The sequence below is a fragment of the Mauremys reevesii genome, linkage group 2 (assembly GCF_016161935.1).
Source record: "Mauremys reevesii isolate NIE-2019 linkage group 2, ASM1616193v1, whole genome shotgun sequence".
Taxonomy (NCBI): Eukaryota; Metazoa; Chordata; order Testudines; family Geoemydidae; genus Mauremys; species Mauremys reevesii.
Genome location: NC_052624.1, coordinates 150,545,819 through 150,560,911, shown reverse-complemented (window position 1 = coordinate 150,560,911; position 15,093 = coordinate 150,545,819). Strand labels below are relative to the sequence as shown.

The 15,093-nt window shown below is 44.8% G+C and overlaps 1 protein-coding gene across 1 annotated transcript in view; it reads left to right on the top strand.

The window, feature by feature from the left end:
• The window catches only part of CDS2 (CDP-diacylglycerol synthase 2), a 46,746-nt gene extending 32,824 nt beyond the window's left edge, over nucleotides 1-13,922 (top strand). The window contains exons 6-13 of the mRNA XM_039524713.1: nucleotides 273-331; nucleotides 1,122-1,204; nucleotides 2,132-2,219; nucleotides 3,949-4,017; nucleotides 5,597-5,749; nucleotides 6,700-6,819; nucleotides 7,407-7,510; nucleotides 8,133-13,922. Of these exons, the coding sequence (XP_039380647.1) occupies nucleotides 273-331; nucleotides 1,122-1,204; nucleotides 2,132-2,219; nucleotides 3,949-4,017; nucleotides 5,597-5,749; nucleotides 6,700-6,819; nucleotides 7,407-7,510; nucleotides 8,133-8,262 (806 nt within the window). The 3' untranslated portion in view covers nucleotides 8,263-13,922. The remainder of the gene's footprint in view (nucleotides 1-272; nucleotides 332-1,121; nucleotides 1,205-2,131; nucleotides 2,220-3,948; nucleotides 4,018-5,596; nucleotides 5,750-6,699; nucleotides 6,820-7,406; nucleotides 7,511-8,132) is intronic.
• Nucleotides 13,923-15,093: the final 1,171 nt, after the last annotated feature.

Below are 15,093 nucleotides of genomic sequence, written 5' to 3'. Positions count from 1 at the left end.
ATAAATAATTAGCTGTTGGCAGAAAACAGTCTAATCTGCATAGGGGTGATCGTGGTTAATTGGCTATATGTCCTTTTTTTTTAAAACAATTTCCATTCTTTAACCGTTTTGCATCCACAGTGCACATCATCTTAATGTTGCTGATTTCTGTTCTGTAGCCGAAACAATCGAGATGCTACAGTGATATGGCAGATGTAATGGAAAATTGAGAGGCATTTCCTACTACTGCACTATCTGATCTTACTCTTCTCTTTCTTTTTTCTTCCCACAAGGCTTCTGCATGTTTGTCCTGAGTCTGGTGAAGAAGCATTACCGTCTCCAGTTTTACATGGTAAGATGAAATAAATGGCTTTGTTGCTCCAGAGCTATTAGCTTTGGGAGTCGGAGGCTGTTTGCATATATGGTTTAGAAGAACAGAAGCCTGTGAATGCTTCTGTGTCCCCTGGGTGTTGTGATACTGCTTAATGGAAAAGCTGTTCCTGGCAGCTTGAAGTATTTGGCATTTGGCTCTTGAATGGACTGATTTCCTTAGAAATGTGAATTCCATTGTCTGTATTTGCAGTGCATTTCTTAGTAACCCTTTCAGCTGTGCAAGCTCAGGTGATTGTACAAGGTTATTCAAACCTTGTGCCTGGAGGGTGTTGGTGGAATAACCGGCAGGAGCTAGATTGGCCCCACCACAGTATAGTAATGCACAGATTGGCTACCTGTGTCCTTTATTGGGATGCTTTTGTTTCCTTCTGGATGGATGCAGGATGTCAGACTAGATGGACCATCCTCAATTTGGGGATTCTTATGTTCCAGGTCTCTAGTCAAAGTAGACTAAGATGTGTGGGATAGGTGTGGGCTCAAGGGCACTTGGTCCAGGAATGTCAAACATCCTCCCACTCAGGTTCTGAACGGTAATGGAGATGTTGCTTTGCTCAACTCCGAAGTAGGGATGGATACTATCTGCCATCTCTGTGTTTACATCATGCTCTTTCCGCCTGGGATCAGAGTGCCTGAGATGCACACAGCAGTGACCCACTCCAAACAGTATTCATTGGCGTCTGGTTTCTGCCGTAGGCTGTTACGAGAAATGTCTCTAGGCAAACTGGGCTGCATGCTGTTTTCTCTTCCAGTTTGGTTGGACCCATGTGACTTTGCTAATTGTTGTTACCCAGTCGCACCTCATCATTCACAACCTGTTTGAAGGAATGATCTGGTGAGTTGATGCCTGTTACGTGTTACTTTGCTTTGTGTTGCATAGTATATGCTCCTGATTTCTCCTTGCTATTTACTAAAACTTTTAACCAACAAGCATAGGCTAGGATGTGCCTTCTATAAGGGACTACAACATGCTTTGCATAAGAAAGCCTGGCCCATTATTTGGCTTTTTTCAGATTGCTTTGTGCTGCTCAGTCAATGCAGCCAGAAAGCCACTCTAAAGGGGCAGCTGCGTATTCCTCTGGCACTGAGAAGGCTCCCAGATGGCATAAAGCTAGTGTAGCTGCCTTTGTCACCCTAACTTGCATAGGGGGTGGGTGCAGAGAGCATGCACTCCAGCCAGTCGTGCCTGTGTAACTTAAAGCAGCCACCAGGTCCAAGCGTTAGGAAGGGGGAGTGGTTGGAAGAGGGTAGAAAAGTGGCTTTATAACCAGCCCCCTTTGGCAGTTTGTTGCCGCTGTTGCCCAGCAAGTGAGGTTTGTGCAACGGAGGATTCAGCCCAATATCTTTAACCGCCTTGTTCGTTGTATCGGCAATAATGAAAGAACTTCACTGTGCTCATAGTATGCTGTACAGTGTGCAATCTGAACCATTCTCAAGTGCTTTACAAGCGGCAGAGCACCTGTCTCACCCCTGAAATGCAGCTGCTTCTGGGGTTAATCACGGTGACGGCTTAACAGCCCACTGCATGTTAGAGCAAGCACAGAACACAGCAAGGGGGAATTCATAGAATTGATCTGATAGCTGGCAAGGGCCTTGGGACTAATGACTCTGGGCATTTGCAGTTGTCAGTCTGACACGATGTAGCCATATCAGACTTGCCCATGTTCAGGTAGTGCCCACTTGGGTAACATATTGCGGTGAAGCTTCAAATGACTCCTGTAGTTGTGCCCGTTATGAATGGCTTCTCTCTCCTTCCTCCTAGGTTCATTGTCCCGATTTCATGTGTGATCTGCAATGACATCATGGCCTATATGTTTGGGTTTTTCTTTGGCCGCACCCCGCTCATCAAGGTTTGTCAGCTGTGCAACGCCCTGTCTTCAGGCTCTGTGTTGCTGTGGAGCCTTTGACCCAAGATTGGAGAATCGATCAGGGTGCTGGACCTCGTCTTTGCATTTGGATCCCAGCCTAAAAACTTTCCACCCGTCAGTCACTCTTTGAAAGAATATGAAGGAAGACTTGCCAGGGCTTGTGTACCATTTGTGCTGTATTGCACCTCTTTAGATCCTGATCCAGTGTCTACTGATCAGGCCCTTACTTAAGTTCTGTCCCCATCCCAAGCTCTGCATGCTAATGGTTAAAACACTCTGTTTCCTACAAAGGTTTAGTTTAGTTACCTGGTGAAGTTCTTAGGGAGCATGGACTCTTCCTTGCATTGTACAGCGCAGTGTGGGCTTGCCGACTACATATCAGAGGAGGTAGTTTAGAAATACTTCTTCTTTATTGCAGCGTATGCAGGCTGGAGTTATTGAATATTTGACTTGAAAAAGCCAGTGAGAACAATTCTAGACTAAATGTACAATCAGCAGTGAAACCAGCTTTCCATAGTGATGAGAAAATGTCAAACTAATGGTACCGAATAGTGTATTGTAATGAAAAACTTCCTCTATATTAGTTTTTTTTCCCTATGGGCTAAACCGGGGGTTGGCAACCTTTCAGAAATGCTGTGCGGAGTCTCCATTTATGCACTCTAATTTAAGGTTTTGCGTGCCAGTAATACATGTTAACGTTTTTAGAAGGTCTCTTTCTATAGGTCTATAACATAGATAACTAAACTATTGTTGTATGTAAAGTAAATAAGGTTTTAAAAATGTTTAAGAAGCTTCATTTAAAATTAAATTAAACTGCAGAGCCCCCCCCAACCGGTGGCCAGGACCTGGGCAGTGTGAGTGCCACTGAAAATCAGCTCACATGCCGCCTTCGGCACATGTGCCATAGGTTGCCTACCCCTGGGCTAAACCATAAAACGCTTAAGCCAGGGGTCCCCAACACGGTGCCTGTGGGTGCTATGGCGCCCGCCAGGGCATCTAAGTGTACCCACATACTGGTCAGTGGACAAGCATCTGCCAAAATGCCACCGACAAGCAGCATTGGCAGCGACGCCTCTGGATGACGCTGTTTGTTGGTGATATTTTGGCGGCGACACCTATTGATGTTGCCGCTTGTCGGCGGCATTTCGGCGGCTGCTTGTCCGCCGCCATGGTCCTCCGTGGCATGCCAGACAAAAAAGGCTGGGGACCACTGAAAGCTAACCTTTTTCAGGGATGCTGTTAATGAAGTGGGTTGAGTATCCCAGCGACTAATAAACATTCCCTTTATGGGCCTTTTATTTATTTTTTAATAGCTGAAATGAAGGTGTGTTTCTATGTTTGACCAATAACCCGAAGTTGTAACATTTCAGATACGTACCTTGCTAAGATTATATTAAATGCTTTAAAATAGTCAGATTGCAGTGTATTCTGGCCACTGTTCTGGGGGCGGCAAGGCAGGGTGATGTGCCTGCTTCCCCTTCCTCTGGGAACTTGGCCTTGTCAGGGGTATCCCCCAATGGGCGAGTTAGGGTCAGACCGAGTGAGAGGATCTGTCCCATGATCTGCATGTATTGGCCTTTACCCAGTTAGAACTCATAAGCTGGGGATATTGATTGCCATTTAACTTATGTGGGAGGTGGACATTGGCTTTGCAGAGCTATTTGGGGTGTGCCTTGAGGGTATTTTTTAATATGTTCTCTTGTATCTGCAGCTTTCCCCAAAGAAGACCTGGGAGGGTTTTATTGGCGGGTTCTTTGCCACTGTTCTGTTTGGACTGCTGGTAGGTAGCCCACCATGGCATTTAATTGGCTTTCTCTCCATAGTAAGACACGCCAGTGCAGTCTGCTTGCCATGGCTAAGGAATACATGAAAGCTTTGTGTTCTCTTCCACCAAAGTTGTCGTCTGAAGTTTTACAGCAGGCTTTAAACTGACTTGTTCTGCCTTCCAGTGAGGACGACTCAAACCCACTGCTGAGAAATGGCTTCCTTTCAAGTGGCCCTTGATATTCTCAGACCTATGGCATCCAGACTCCATGGGATTTCCCAGTGCCACACAAGCTGTACAGATAGAGGCCAGGGAGGCAGAGGACGCAGTCTGCTCTGCTTGGACACTAGTGATTTGCCGTGGCGCTCTTTGTAACAACAGTGTTTTGGCCCTCGTGTCCCAGGCTTAGACTTTTCCTCTTGCCTACTACCACTGTGCATGATGGGAGGTTGCAACATTTCTGTGGGTGCTGTCACGTTGGCAAAGCATTCTGAGATCCTCTGAAGTGATTGCTCGGCTACACTTCTGTAGTATCTGCCTCAAGGTTGTGTGGGGAGCTCAGTGCTCTGGTCTCAGAATGTTATCCCCCGTGGGACTTTTTGGGGGTGGAGAGAGGGGATAAGGCCACGTTTAATATATCTGTGCAGTTATCTGAAGTCCAGAGAGAGCTGGGTAATTCAGATGAAGACAGAAAAGTTCAAGGACTGTCCCAATTTGTCAGGCTATTGTGATCTGTTAAGGAAGGACTTCATTAATGCAAGTTGGCTGGATGGAGCTGCCCTGTCTTGGTCATGCAGTTCCTCTGATTGCTGCCTTCCGAGCTGATGAAAAGAAGCCGCTTACCATGCCTCTAGTCAACTTAATATTTTGCAAGAGAGTAAGCTTAATGAACCAAGGATGTGGCTGACTCTCAGCCCTGAATCTCAGCTTTCTCTCTTAGAGGGTGTCATTCCTCCTTCCAGTGTTCAGGTGAATGGGTAAGGCTTGTATCAGAGCCATCTGATGAGGAGGATGCATGCCCAGATCTGTATTTTCTACTATTGGTGCATTGCAGTATTAATATGTTGCAACATAAAAACAGATTGAAGGACATTTAGGGGGGGAAAATAACATTCAGAAGTGGAGGGGAAGGAGAAAAACGAGGATCCTTAGGAATGGAGCAATCAAGGATAAGAAGGAGGGACGGCAATAAATATGGCGCCAAGAGAGGCCATAGGAAAAACCCTTTCAGTAGCTGAGTGTGTAGAGAGAAATGACCAGAGCTGGGGAGGGAGTTCCACAGCCTAATGGCCACCCTCCTATGGCTATTAGCCAGGATGGGTAAGAATGGTGTCCCTAGCCTCTGTTCGTCAGAGGATGGAGATGGATGGCAGGAGAGAGATCACTTGATCATTGCCTGTTAGGTTCACTCCCTCAGGGGCACCTGGCATTGGCCACTGTCGGTAGACAGATACTGGGCTAGATGGACCTTTGGTCTGACCCGGTACGGCCTTTCTTATGTTCTCCCAATAACCAGCCGAGCCAAGGTGTGAATTTTACATTGCCTGTATCCTTAGTTTCTCTTGACTTGCCTTTTCTGCTTCCCACAACCAAGCTGTCGTACTTGATGTCTGGATACCGGTGCTTCACCTGTCCTGTGGAATTCAATAACGACTCCAACAGCTTCACTGTGGATTGTGAGCCATCTGAGCTGTTCCAGCTACAAGAGTATAACATCCCTCTGGTGATTCAGTCTGTCATTCGCTGGGTAGGACTCTGCATGTGCATTCTCAATGAAGAATAACTTGGCAATAGTCTTTAAAACGGGATACATTAACCGGGCTGGAAATGCCCAGGAAGTACAGGATTAGTTTAAGGTACTACAGAGGAATGCAGCAAGGGGTAACTGCATGAAACTGACCCAGGAAAACTTTATATTCAGAGATGTTTCCCTAATAGCGAGACTGGTTAAACCATGGAATAATCTCCCAAGGGAAGTGGTGGAAGCCAGATTTCTTAAGTTATTTAAGACTAAATTGGACAGATCCTAGGAGAACATACTGTAGGGAACAATCTTACCCTGATGGAGGTGGGCAAGAAAGGTCTCTTCCAGCTTGACTTTCTGTGAAGCAAGAAAGGGCTCTGCATGCAAACGAAGTGATCTAGCAAAATAGAGAGACGATTACAGGAGTACCTAGGCACTGCAATCATAGAACAGGACCCCACAGTGCTAGGCACTGTATATACACAGAACAAATGCAGTCCATGCCCAAGTCGCTTACAACCTAAGTATGAGACAAGAGACAACAGATGGATACAGACAGATGGGGGAATGCAAGGAAACAGTGACAAAATGGGCCAGATATATCCCTGGCTTTGCTCTGATGTCAAGCAGGGGTGAATTGTGGTACAGTCTGCATATGAGATTTGTCTTTGCAGATTTGGGTTTAAATAGAGATGATCAACACCTTGGTCAAGATATCTAAAAGCAACTGCAGACTTCAGGTGCCCAACTTGAAGTGTCTTGAAGGGGCCTGAGTTTGAGGGCAGATGCACAGCACTTTCTGAAAACCTGGCACCTCAAGTTGGCTTTCCAAAGTCACTAGTCACTTGAAAAGCTTGACCTTGGACTCCAGTAAGGCAGGGTTAGGATAAATTTCAATGGAGCACAATGCCTTTCTCTGATCCGTCTCCCACTTTGACCCTCCTTGCCTGCAGAAAACAGTCCGGATGTATCCCTTCCAGATCCACAGCATCGCCCTCTCCACCTTTGCGTCCCTCATCGGGCCCTTTGGAGGATTCTTTGCTAGTGGGTTTAAGAGAGCCTTCAAAATCAAGGTAGTGTATGGGTAGCCCCCTTCCGCCAAAGTCAGCTATCAGACAGCAGGTGCATCTGAAGCTAGCACATTTGATTGTCACCACCGTAAACAATGCCCCAGGTCAGAGGATGGCGGGGTTGGAGGAGGCTTCTGTCAGTGAAAAGCTAAAATTAGCGTTGATGCAACATTGAGGCTGAGAAACTTGAGTACCTGCAGTTGAGGAAATTCCACAAGCTGAAGTTTTCTCCAACACATTGCACATGCATAGGGTCCTTTATATGTAAATATAAACCCTTTTTATACCATAAAATACAGGTTGCTCAGTGGGGCAGGGTTTTAGACGATAAAACTTTAACCCCTCTTTGGAATTTCCTGCTCCTCAGTCCTGATGTTGCACTAATGCTTGTTTGCAAGAAGTGTTGCTGGGTGAAAAAGTAATTTTGGGGAGGGGAGATGAACAGCGTCCTTAGTCTGGCTGCATTTCGTGCTATCGGCAGATGTTCTGCGAGAATGCAGTGTCACACAGTGCGTTCACGCTACATGTATGCAGTAAATGTGGATAACAGGTTTTAGGCATAGCTTAGTGAAACTTTTGTGATTGCACAGGACTTCGCCAACACAATCCCAGGGCATGGCGGGATCATGGATCGCTTTGACTGTCAGTACCTGATGGCTACCTTTGTCAACGTGTACATTGCAAGTTTTATCAGGTATTATTTATTGCTTCACGGCTGCACTTAGTGGCCGCAACTGAGCGGCTCCGAAGACCTTAAAATCTAAATACACAAGACACGGGGCAGGAGGGGAAAAAGAGGCTGGGAGATTGTGTCTCGCCCAAGGTCACACGGCAGGCAGGTGGCAGAGCCAGGAATAGCATCCGTGTTTCCTGAACTCCAGTCCTGTCTCCTATCCACTGATCCCTGCTTCCCTTCTCCTTTTGGGCTCACCTGAGCATATACTAAGGAATAACTCTTTCCCATTAGTTTGGGCCTTGGCAGATAGCTTTATAACTGAATGGAAAGGAAAACCACTGTTCTGGAGGGACATTTCTTGTTTTATTTGAATTTATGTAGATTTTTGGATTTATGGGGACCTTCTAATGGAGGAGGAGAATAATTTCTTCCATTGATTGGAAATTAAAGACTATTTTACATTTCACTTCCTTGTCTCTCTGTTTCCTCACCTGTAAAATGGAGGCGGGGGAATGAGGCTTGGGGATGCTGTTTAAGGATGCTTGAAGTTAGGCACGTGCTTTGCTGAATCTGAGCCCCAGATGACCATTTCCTGGCATTAGGATTCATTGCAAACAATTCTTTCTTTGGTTTGTTGCAGGGGTCCTAACCCAAGCAAACTGATCCAGCAGCTTTTAGCTCTACGGCCAGACCAGCAGGTCCACATCTTCAACACGTTAAAGGCGCACCTTGTTGATAAGGGTATGTTGGCCAGTTCTGAGGATGCATAGGCATCCAGGCAGTTGGAACAGGACTGAAAAAGAGGGCAAGTGCCCCAAGGAAATCCCAGCTCGCCTGACTTAAGACAATAAGAAGGCCTCGTTTCACTGTTGTTTTTTCCTTTCCTTGTAAATGTTCGCATTTGTGGGGCTCTGGTTTTTTTTATAACATGTATTTATATGGCTTTGGTTAAAATAAGCAAAGTAGAGCTTCTAGATGGAAAGGAATCAAGAACTGAAGGGACCGTAGGGTGAAGATGTCCTCTCGGATCTGCGTGGCAACTCCTGTCTTCAGTGTGTATGGGCAGAGCTTGACTTCACTACTCCTAGGGGATGTGTCGACGCTGGGATACGTGCATGCGTTTTTCTGCCCAGGTGCAGCTCCAGGAGTGTAAGCTCTAGTGAAGATGAGACACGGGCACTTTTACGTCAGACTCCTGTAACCCTGCCGGACTGTGTCTATACTAAGAAAATGGGAAGTCATGCAACTCGCAGTGGAATAGAGAGGACACTGGTGGTTCTTTTTGCAACCTTGTGTATCCCTGTGTATAGGCTAGGGAAATTGGGGACCTGTAATTATCCACCGCTGGTAGCTGCACTGATGATGAATTTGAGTCTTCATTTCCCTAGTATAACCATAGCCTGGGTGTGTATAGAACTTATTGCAGGTAGAGAACAGAAAGCTCAACAAATCTGAAAGAAATGTTTGCCGTAATCCTGCTACGTTAAGATCCACACAAGAAGACCCATGCATACACTTCGACTTGCCGTCTTTGTAGTACCTCCCACGTTTCCCCCACTCCAGCAAATATTTAACAAAGTCAATTTTTAAACCCACATTTTTACTGTGCCATTTAAACAAAAATAGACCCAATTAACCTTTACATCAGGGACATGAATACAGAAGGGAATGTGAGAGGTCCAAGTTACATCAAAGTTGCATCAAATAACTTATTTTAAAAAGCATTCCAGTTTTATTTAAGAAGTCCTACTGAGTAAGAACAAGCTTTTAAAAAAATATTTGTTCACTTTTTCATGGCTTTTTTTCCACCCAGAGCATAACATATATATATTTTTTTAAACATTGAAGCATGAAAACTTCTCTCAAGAGTAGTAAACACCACAGCCTGATATTTTAGCTGTTTGGAGAGCTGTCACTCACACAGAACTTGATTTTCCCATTTGGAAGTCCGGAGGGCATAGTACCCAGCTGGCTCGGTTGTTGGGGTTTTTATTTTCTGGTGTGGGGAGGGTTGTTTGGGTTTTTGTTTAGTTTTTTTTCTTTCAGGGATCATGTCTGCCAATGATGTATTACTTGAGTTCTAGACATCATGCTGCTGAGTTTACCGTGGTCTGAGTTTGTGTGTCAGTCTGGGTTTGGTCAGCTTTCCAGGCGTCTCTCCTTTCTCCGTCACTGACTCAGTCTTGTTTTATGTATGTTGCACTTAACGTTTGGAAACATGTAATTGTTTTCCAGGTATTTCCCTCTATTTCTTGACTTCAAACATACCATGCTTTTTTTTTAAATAAAAACAAATAAATGGAATCGCCATCAAACTGACTTCAGAGGTTTCCAGGATTCAGAATGATATCTTGTGATCTAACAGCATAAAAGTTCATTTTAGTTGTGGGTTGTATTAACATCGTCATGTATCAGGGAACTCTATTTTACTGTGACTTCTCTCCACAGTTTGTTTGTGAGCCAGGCTGTGATGAGAAATACATTTTACATATTTGTTGAACCTGAGGAACAATTGATAGGGAAAGATAATACAGATATGCTGTTGTTAGTGTCTTGAAATCAAGTCACTGTCCTAAGTCTTCAACACAGATCTATATTTGAAGCTAGCTAACCTAGCAACTGAAAATAAAGTACCTGAGATCATTCTGTATGCTTTACTCCATAGTCTAATGCCACCACTGCTTCCACATACCTCTGGTGTATTTTTATCTTCCTGGCAGCCACTTCCTCCTCTCCCTGTATTGCAGTTCCGGAGGGCGGAGATTCACATCTGCGGTGCTACACAAACAAATATTTGATCAAAAGCAAAATGGTGCTGAGAGGATATTAAGGCAGAGCCCAGGTGAGATGCAATAAAAGGGTCTGATTCTGCACTATGCAAGACACCCTCAGCTCCCACTGAGGGTGCTCAGCAAATTGCAGGACTTGGCTCTGTTTCTGTGGTCTCAATTCAGGGTAGCGTTGAAGCATTTTTGCTTAATTTTTAAGCATATGCTTTCCTGAACTGTAGGCTTAGAGCCAGTGTTGTGTCTATCCATCAGAGTCATGACTTTGACTTAAAGGCATTAAATTCAGGCCCTTAATTTTGGTTTCAAAGGCAAGTTAGGAGATTGTTTTTAAACCTTTCCTCCCTTAGATCTCTTTGTGGGGGTTTAATCACCTGGCAAAACAAAAGTTGCTGCTATTTTGGATACTTCTTGTCTGATATCAATATCTGCCAGAATTCCAGCATACTAAACTGTGTTTGAGCAGATGTTCATGAACAAGTTATCAAGTGGACCTACAGTACTGTCTAATAAATGTGATTACAGTGTATTGATCTACAGAAAAAGAACACTGTCACCTGTTTTCATGTGAGAATTTGGTCCTCCCCCTTCATCTGTTCTACAGCTTCATACTTTTTTTTTGAGGAAGCTTATGATTTTAAACTATAGGATTTGAGTTTTCTTCATGTTGGGCTTTTTTAATGCTGATTGTGAACACTGGAGGGCATCGTGGGTTCTTGAGTGTCTGCATACTCGTAGGAGATAGGAATAGCCATCCACATATCTAATTAAAAGCTTTCTGAACTAGGCTGAGTACAGGTTTTCAAACCTGGGTTCATACGTTTCCTCTACTTCTGCCCCCTCCTCAACCTTGAAGTGCAGTAAAACGAACCTTCAAACCTGTCAGGAATCCTGATAAATTAAGTCTATATGGAAAGGCACTCATGAGTGCTGTTACTTGTTGGTGTCCTGTGTTTCGCTGCTCTTACTCAGTCGCATGGCTTCTTGGACGTGTACAATAATTACACTGGTTTAACATCCAAGGGACTATGGGATAACACCCTGTGTATGCTGTACAGAAAGTTACATACCAGAAGGATAGAATCCTCCTCTCTTTTGCATAGCTCTGTGGTGCAGCCTGTCTTCATTGCATGTATCCATTGGTTTATTAAAAGCCCTATTAGGTCCTTCCTTGAAATATTTTTTAAACTTGGTCCTAACATAGCTCTTGTGAGGCCTTAGATTTAGTGACTTTGTGTAGCTAGCGCTCACGAAACACACTGCCGACAACAGAGCTGCCTTGGCAAGGTTTTCATAAAGGCATTCACCAGAACTTTTTCCTATAGCTGAAATGCACGAAATCAAGAACCCCTGCAAGTTTCCTGTATGCTTTGGTAGCTGCTTTGTGAGCACTGTTAGGTTAAAGGGAAGGCTCTCTGGGCTTGCTTTACAAGGAAACAAACTGCAAAAGCAAAGTCGCTGGTGTGTCAGAACAAGTGGTTGAGGAACAAATTCAACAGCTCTGTGGTTGTCTGAGCTAAGAGGAAGGTAATGTTCCTCATTCTGGGTCTCTGAATTAACCCAAAGCTGTTAAAGGGTAGAGCTTCCTTGCTGTCTTGTTTAGGGCTCTACAAATTGGCTGATTTTGAGACTACCTGCTAGCAAGGTCAATGAAATGGCCGAAAGCCATTTAAAGGGATTTTTAGAATGCTCTAATAAGTGAGGGGAATGTTGGAGACAGGCCCTGATCCTGCAACTGGTTGAACAGGGGGACCCATTGCACCCACAAGCAGAGCCAGGGGCCTAAAATCCTCTGCTTGGAGAGAGGTGTCTCCATAGATGATAGTAGGTAGGTAACATAGCTGAGTACAAGCCGCTAAGCGACCCGAAGGTTAGAGGATGCTATGTGGTCAGCGATGGTGAGTGGAGGTGACAATGAAGGCAGTTGTTGGGGAGTACTAGCTGAAATGGTCTGGTAAGGGATGACTAGTCCTGCTGAATGCATATTGATGAGTTGGCCAAGCACATCCTTTTAAAAATTCCTTGATATTCTTTGAGCTAAATGAAAATATAAGCAAGCCGTGAATGAGCACAGCAGCTAGAATCAAATGTCTTCAGGTATTAGTTTTGAGCATAGTAGCCAGTTGTCACTTTTTTTTGCTTAAATCCATTAAATCCCCAATAAATGCCCTATGTGCCAGGCTCCTTTTTGCCATGGGTGGTGCATATGGCAAGGGTACTTAGTTTGGTTATGCTGTCTTTTGTTAGTACTATCTAACTTTCCATTCGGAGACTTCATAATTAGCAAACCTCACTCCTTAAATAGTGGGATAGAATTCCATTACTGCCTGTATGTGTTGGGTTCTCCTCTAATCTGAAATGTGAGCAGATGTTGCTCTTTTATGTTAAAACCCTAGCTCTCAAGTGAGGGAATGGTTGATTATGGCATGTGTTGGCTTATCAGAATAGAGCCAGGGAGCTGGAGTTTGTTTGTAGTCAGGAGATTTGATTGGCTGAACAGTGAACTTCAATGTCGTATAGATGGTGGTTTCTCCCCTTGCCTAGGAAGAGCAGAATAATACAGGAAAGCAGTAGGGGGCTGTTGAAGGTTCATCATGTACTGAGGGTAGAGCATAATAGCTTTTCCATTGAAGGCCTGAAATAAAATAGGGCAAATTTGGTAAATGTTAGCAGTATTTAAAATGCCTGAACACTGATTGGGGCAAATGCCTACAGGTAGGCTGACTTTGGTTCTAAGCAGCCACACACTGGTTGCCAATCGCTTTGGAAGCTTGGAGCAGTTTAGCTTGCGTTTCCAACTGGAAACTGGCTTCTCCAACGCCAGTTGCAGCCCAAGTTACACTGTGGATTAGACACAGCTTGAATAGAAGGCCAGGAGTGGCCCAGAATGCACAGCATAGAGCCTCATTACCGCCCAAGTTCTGCTAGGCTTACTCCACAGTCATCTTTCCTGTGTGCACTCCCCTGGATTTAATTAGGATTACTCAGACTGAGTATAATCTGCAGAATCTAGCTCCCATTTGATTGAAAGTGGGATTTTTGCCATTGACTTCAGTGGGGAATCCTACAGCACCACAGAAACCTGAAGCACCAGTAAGTACATTGCAGAGGCCTTTGGGAATTGTTAATTTCACATGGATCAGGGCAGGTCTCCTAGTTTGCTGCATGCATTGGATTCCCACGAGCACGAATGCCAAGACAGTCATTGTCTGCGAAGAGGGGAGAATTCTCCATCTTCCTGCAAAAATCTTTTTCCTGCTAGTTCTGTACACTTGGAAAATAGATGTACCCATGCAAAAACCATCCATGGTGGTCGTCAAGACTTGGTGGGGGAGACAACCATTTTAAAATTGGAGTCAGCATGCATCTGTCATCATGAGGTCCTCCCGACACCTGTAGCCCACCCCAGAGTTACATTTTTGTACCACAGTAATTTCCCCCTGAGTTACTGTTCCCCAGCACTGCTGTGTCCTCTGCCATCTGCTTACTTCTCTGTGCATTGTTTTTGATCAATGTTTTAAGCAATACATGTAGACTTGCCTTTATTTGATTGGATGTCAGAATGTGATATATTGTATATTTTAAAGTATTTACCTTATTTATATACTGTATGTTACTGTTAAATAAATAGATAAGTTCCATTATCTGTGGCAAAGTTATTAACACTGGCAGAGGAGGGAGCTCTCTTTAATGGTGCCTTAAATGGCACTGGTGTATTGTAGCAGTCAAGGAAAAATGTAATCGCTAATCCTTGGAGGGGTGGGGTAACCTCTGCTTTGTGCTGGTAACTAAGATCCTATCCCTTTCAAACCTTCTCCTGTGATTTTCATTTATAAGAGGGATCCAAGCTTCTCGTCCCCAAATGTCCCCAGTGATCAGACACTTAAGTGGATAAAAACATCCAGAGTTAGAACTCATTTTTGGAAGAAATACTAAGCCTCATACATCAGGATCTCCTAACTATTAGAGATCAAGATGAGACCTAATGTGGGGGCAGATTATCCCTCATCTGCCTGCCATGGTGTTCTTGCCACCTGCCTCTGAAGCATCTTGTATTGGCTGCTGCCAGAGCCACAAATGCTGCACTAGATGGACCGTGGGTTTCATCCAGTGTGGTGGTTTGTGTCTGCCCCCAAACTCCTAACATTGATTTTCTTTTCCAGAAGCACTGAGCGGTCACAGCTGCCATTGACTTCAGTCAGAAGCTGGGAGTGGGTGACAGGGGATGGATCACTTGATGATGACCTGTTCTGTTCATTCCCTCTGGAGCACCTGGCACTGGCCACTGTCGGAAGACAGGACCCTGAGCTAGATGGACCTTTGGTCTGACCCTGTATGGCCGTTCTTACGTTGCACAGAATTTGGTCATCATTAACGCCCCTGGCAGGGCTTGTATTTTCCCACTCGGCTGTGGCTTTCATTGCTGACTAGATTGACTCATTGTTTAACTTGAGACCTTTGCAGGGATTCCATGCAACCCCCTGCAAACTCACTCCAAAAAGCACCCTGAAGTAGCAGGAGCTGCAAAGGGAGACAAGGCAGTGTCACTAATGCTGTCACAGGGAGAGAACCAGCACTTTCCACTGGGGATGTTGGCTCTCCTCAAGCACATTATTAGAGGGGCCTAAATCCTTTTCTTGCCTTTTATCCATCTATGCCAACCATGGGTAGCCAGACTTGGCACTGGAGGGCACCTGTAGGGACTGGGATTAAATTCTGTGTTGCATGCCAGAGGCACTGACTAAAATCAGAGGGACCAACAGACAGTCCCTGCCCAGAGAGCCTAGGCTCAGATCTTCAAAGTTGCTCAACTCC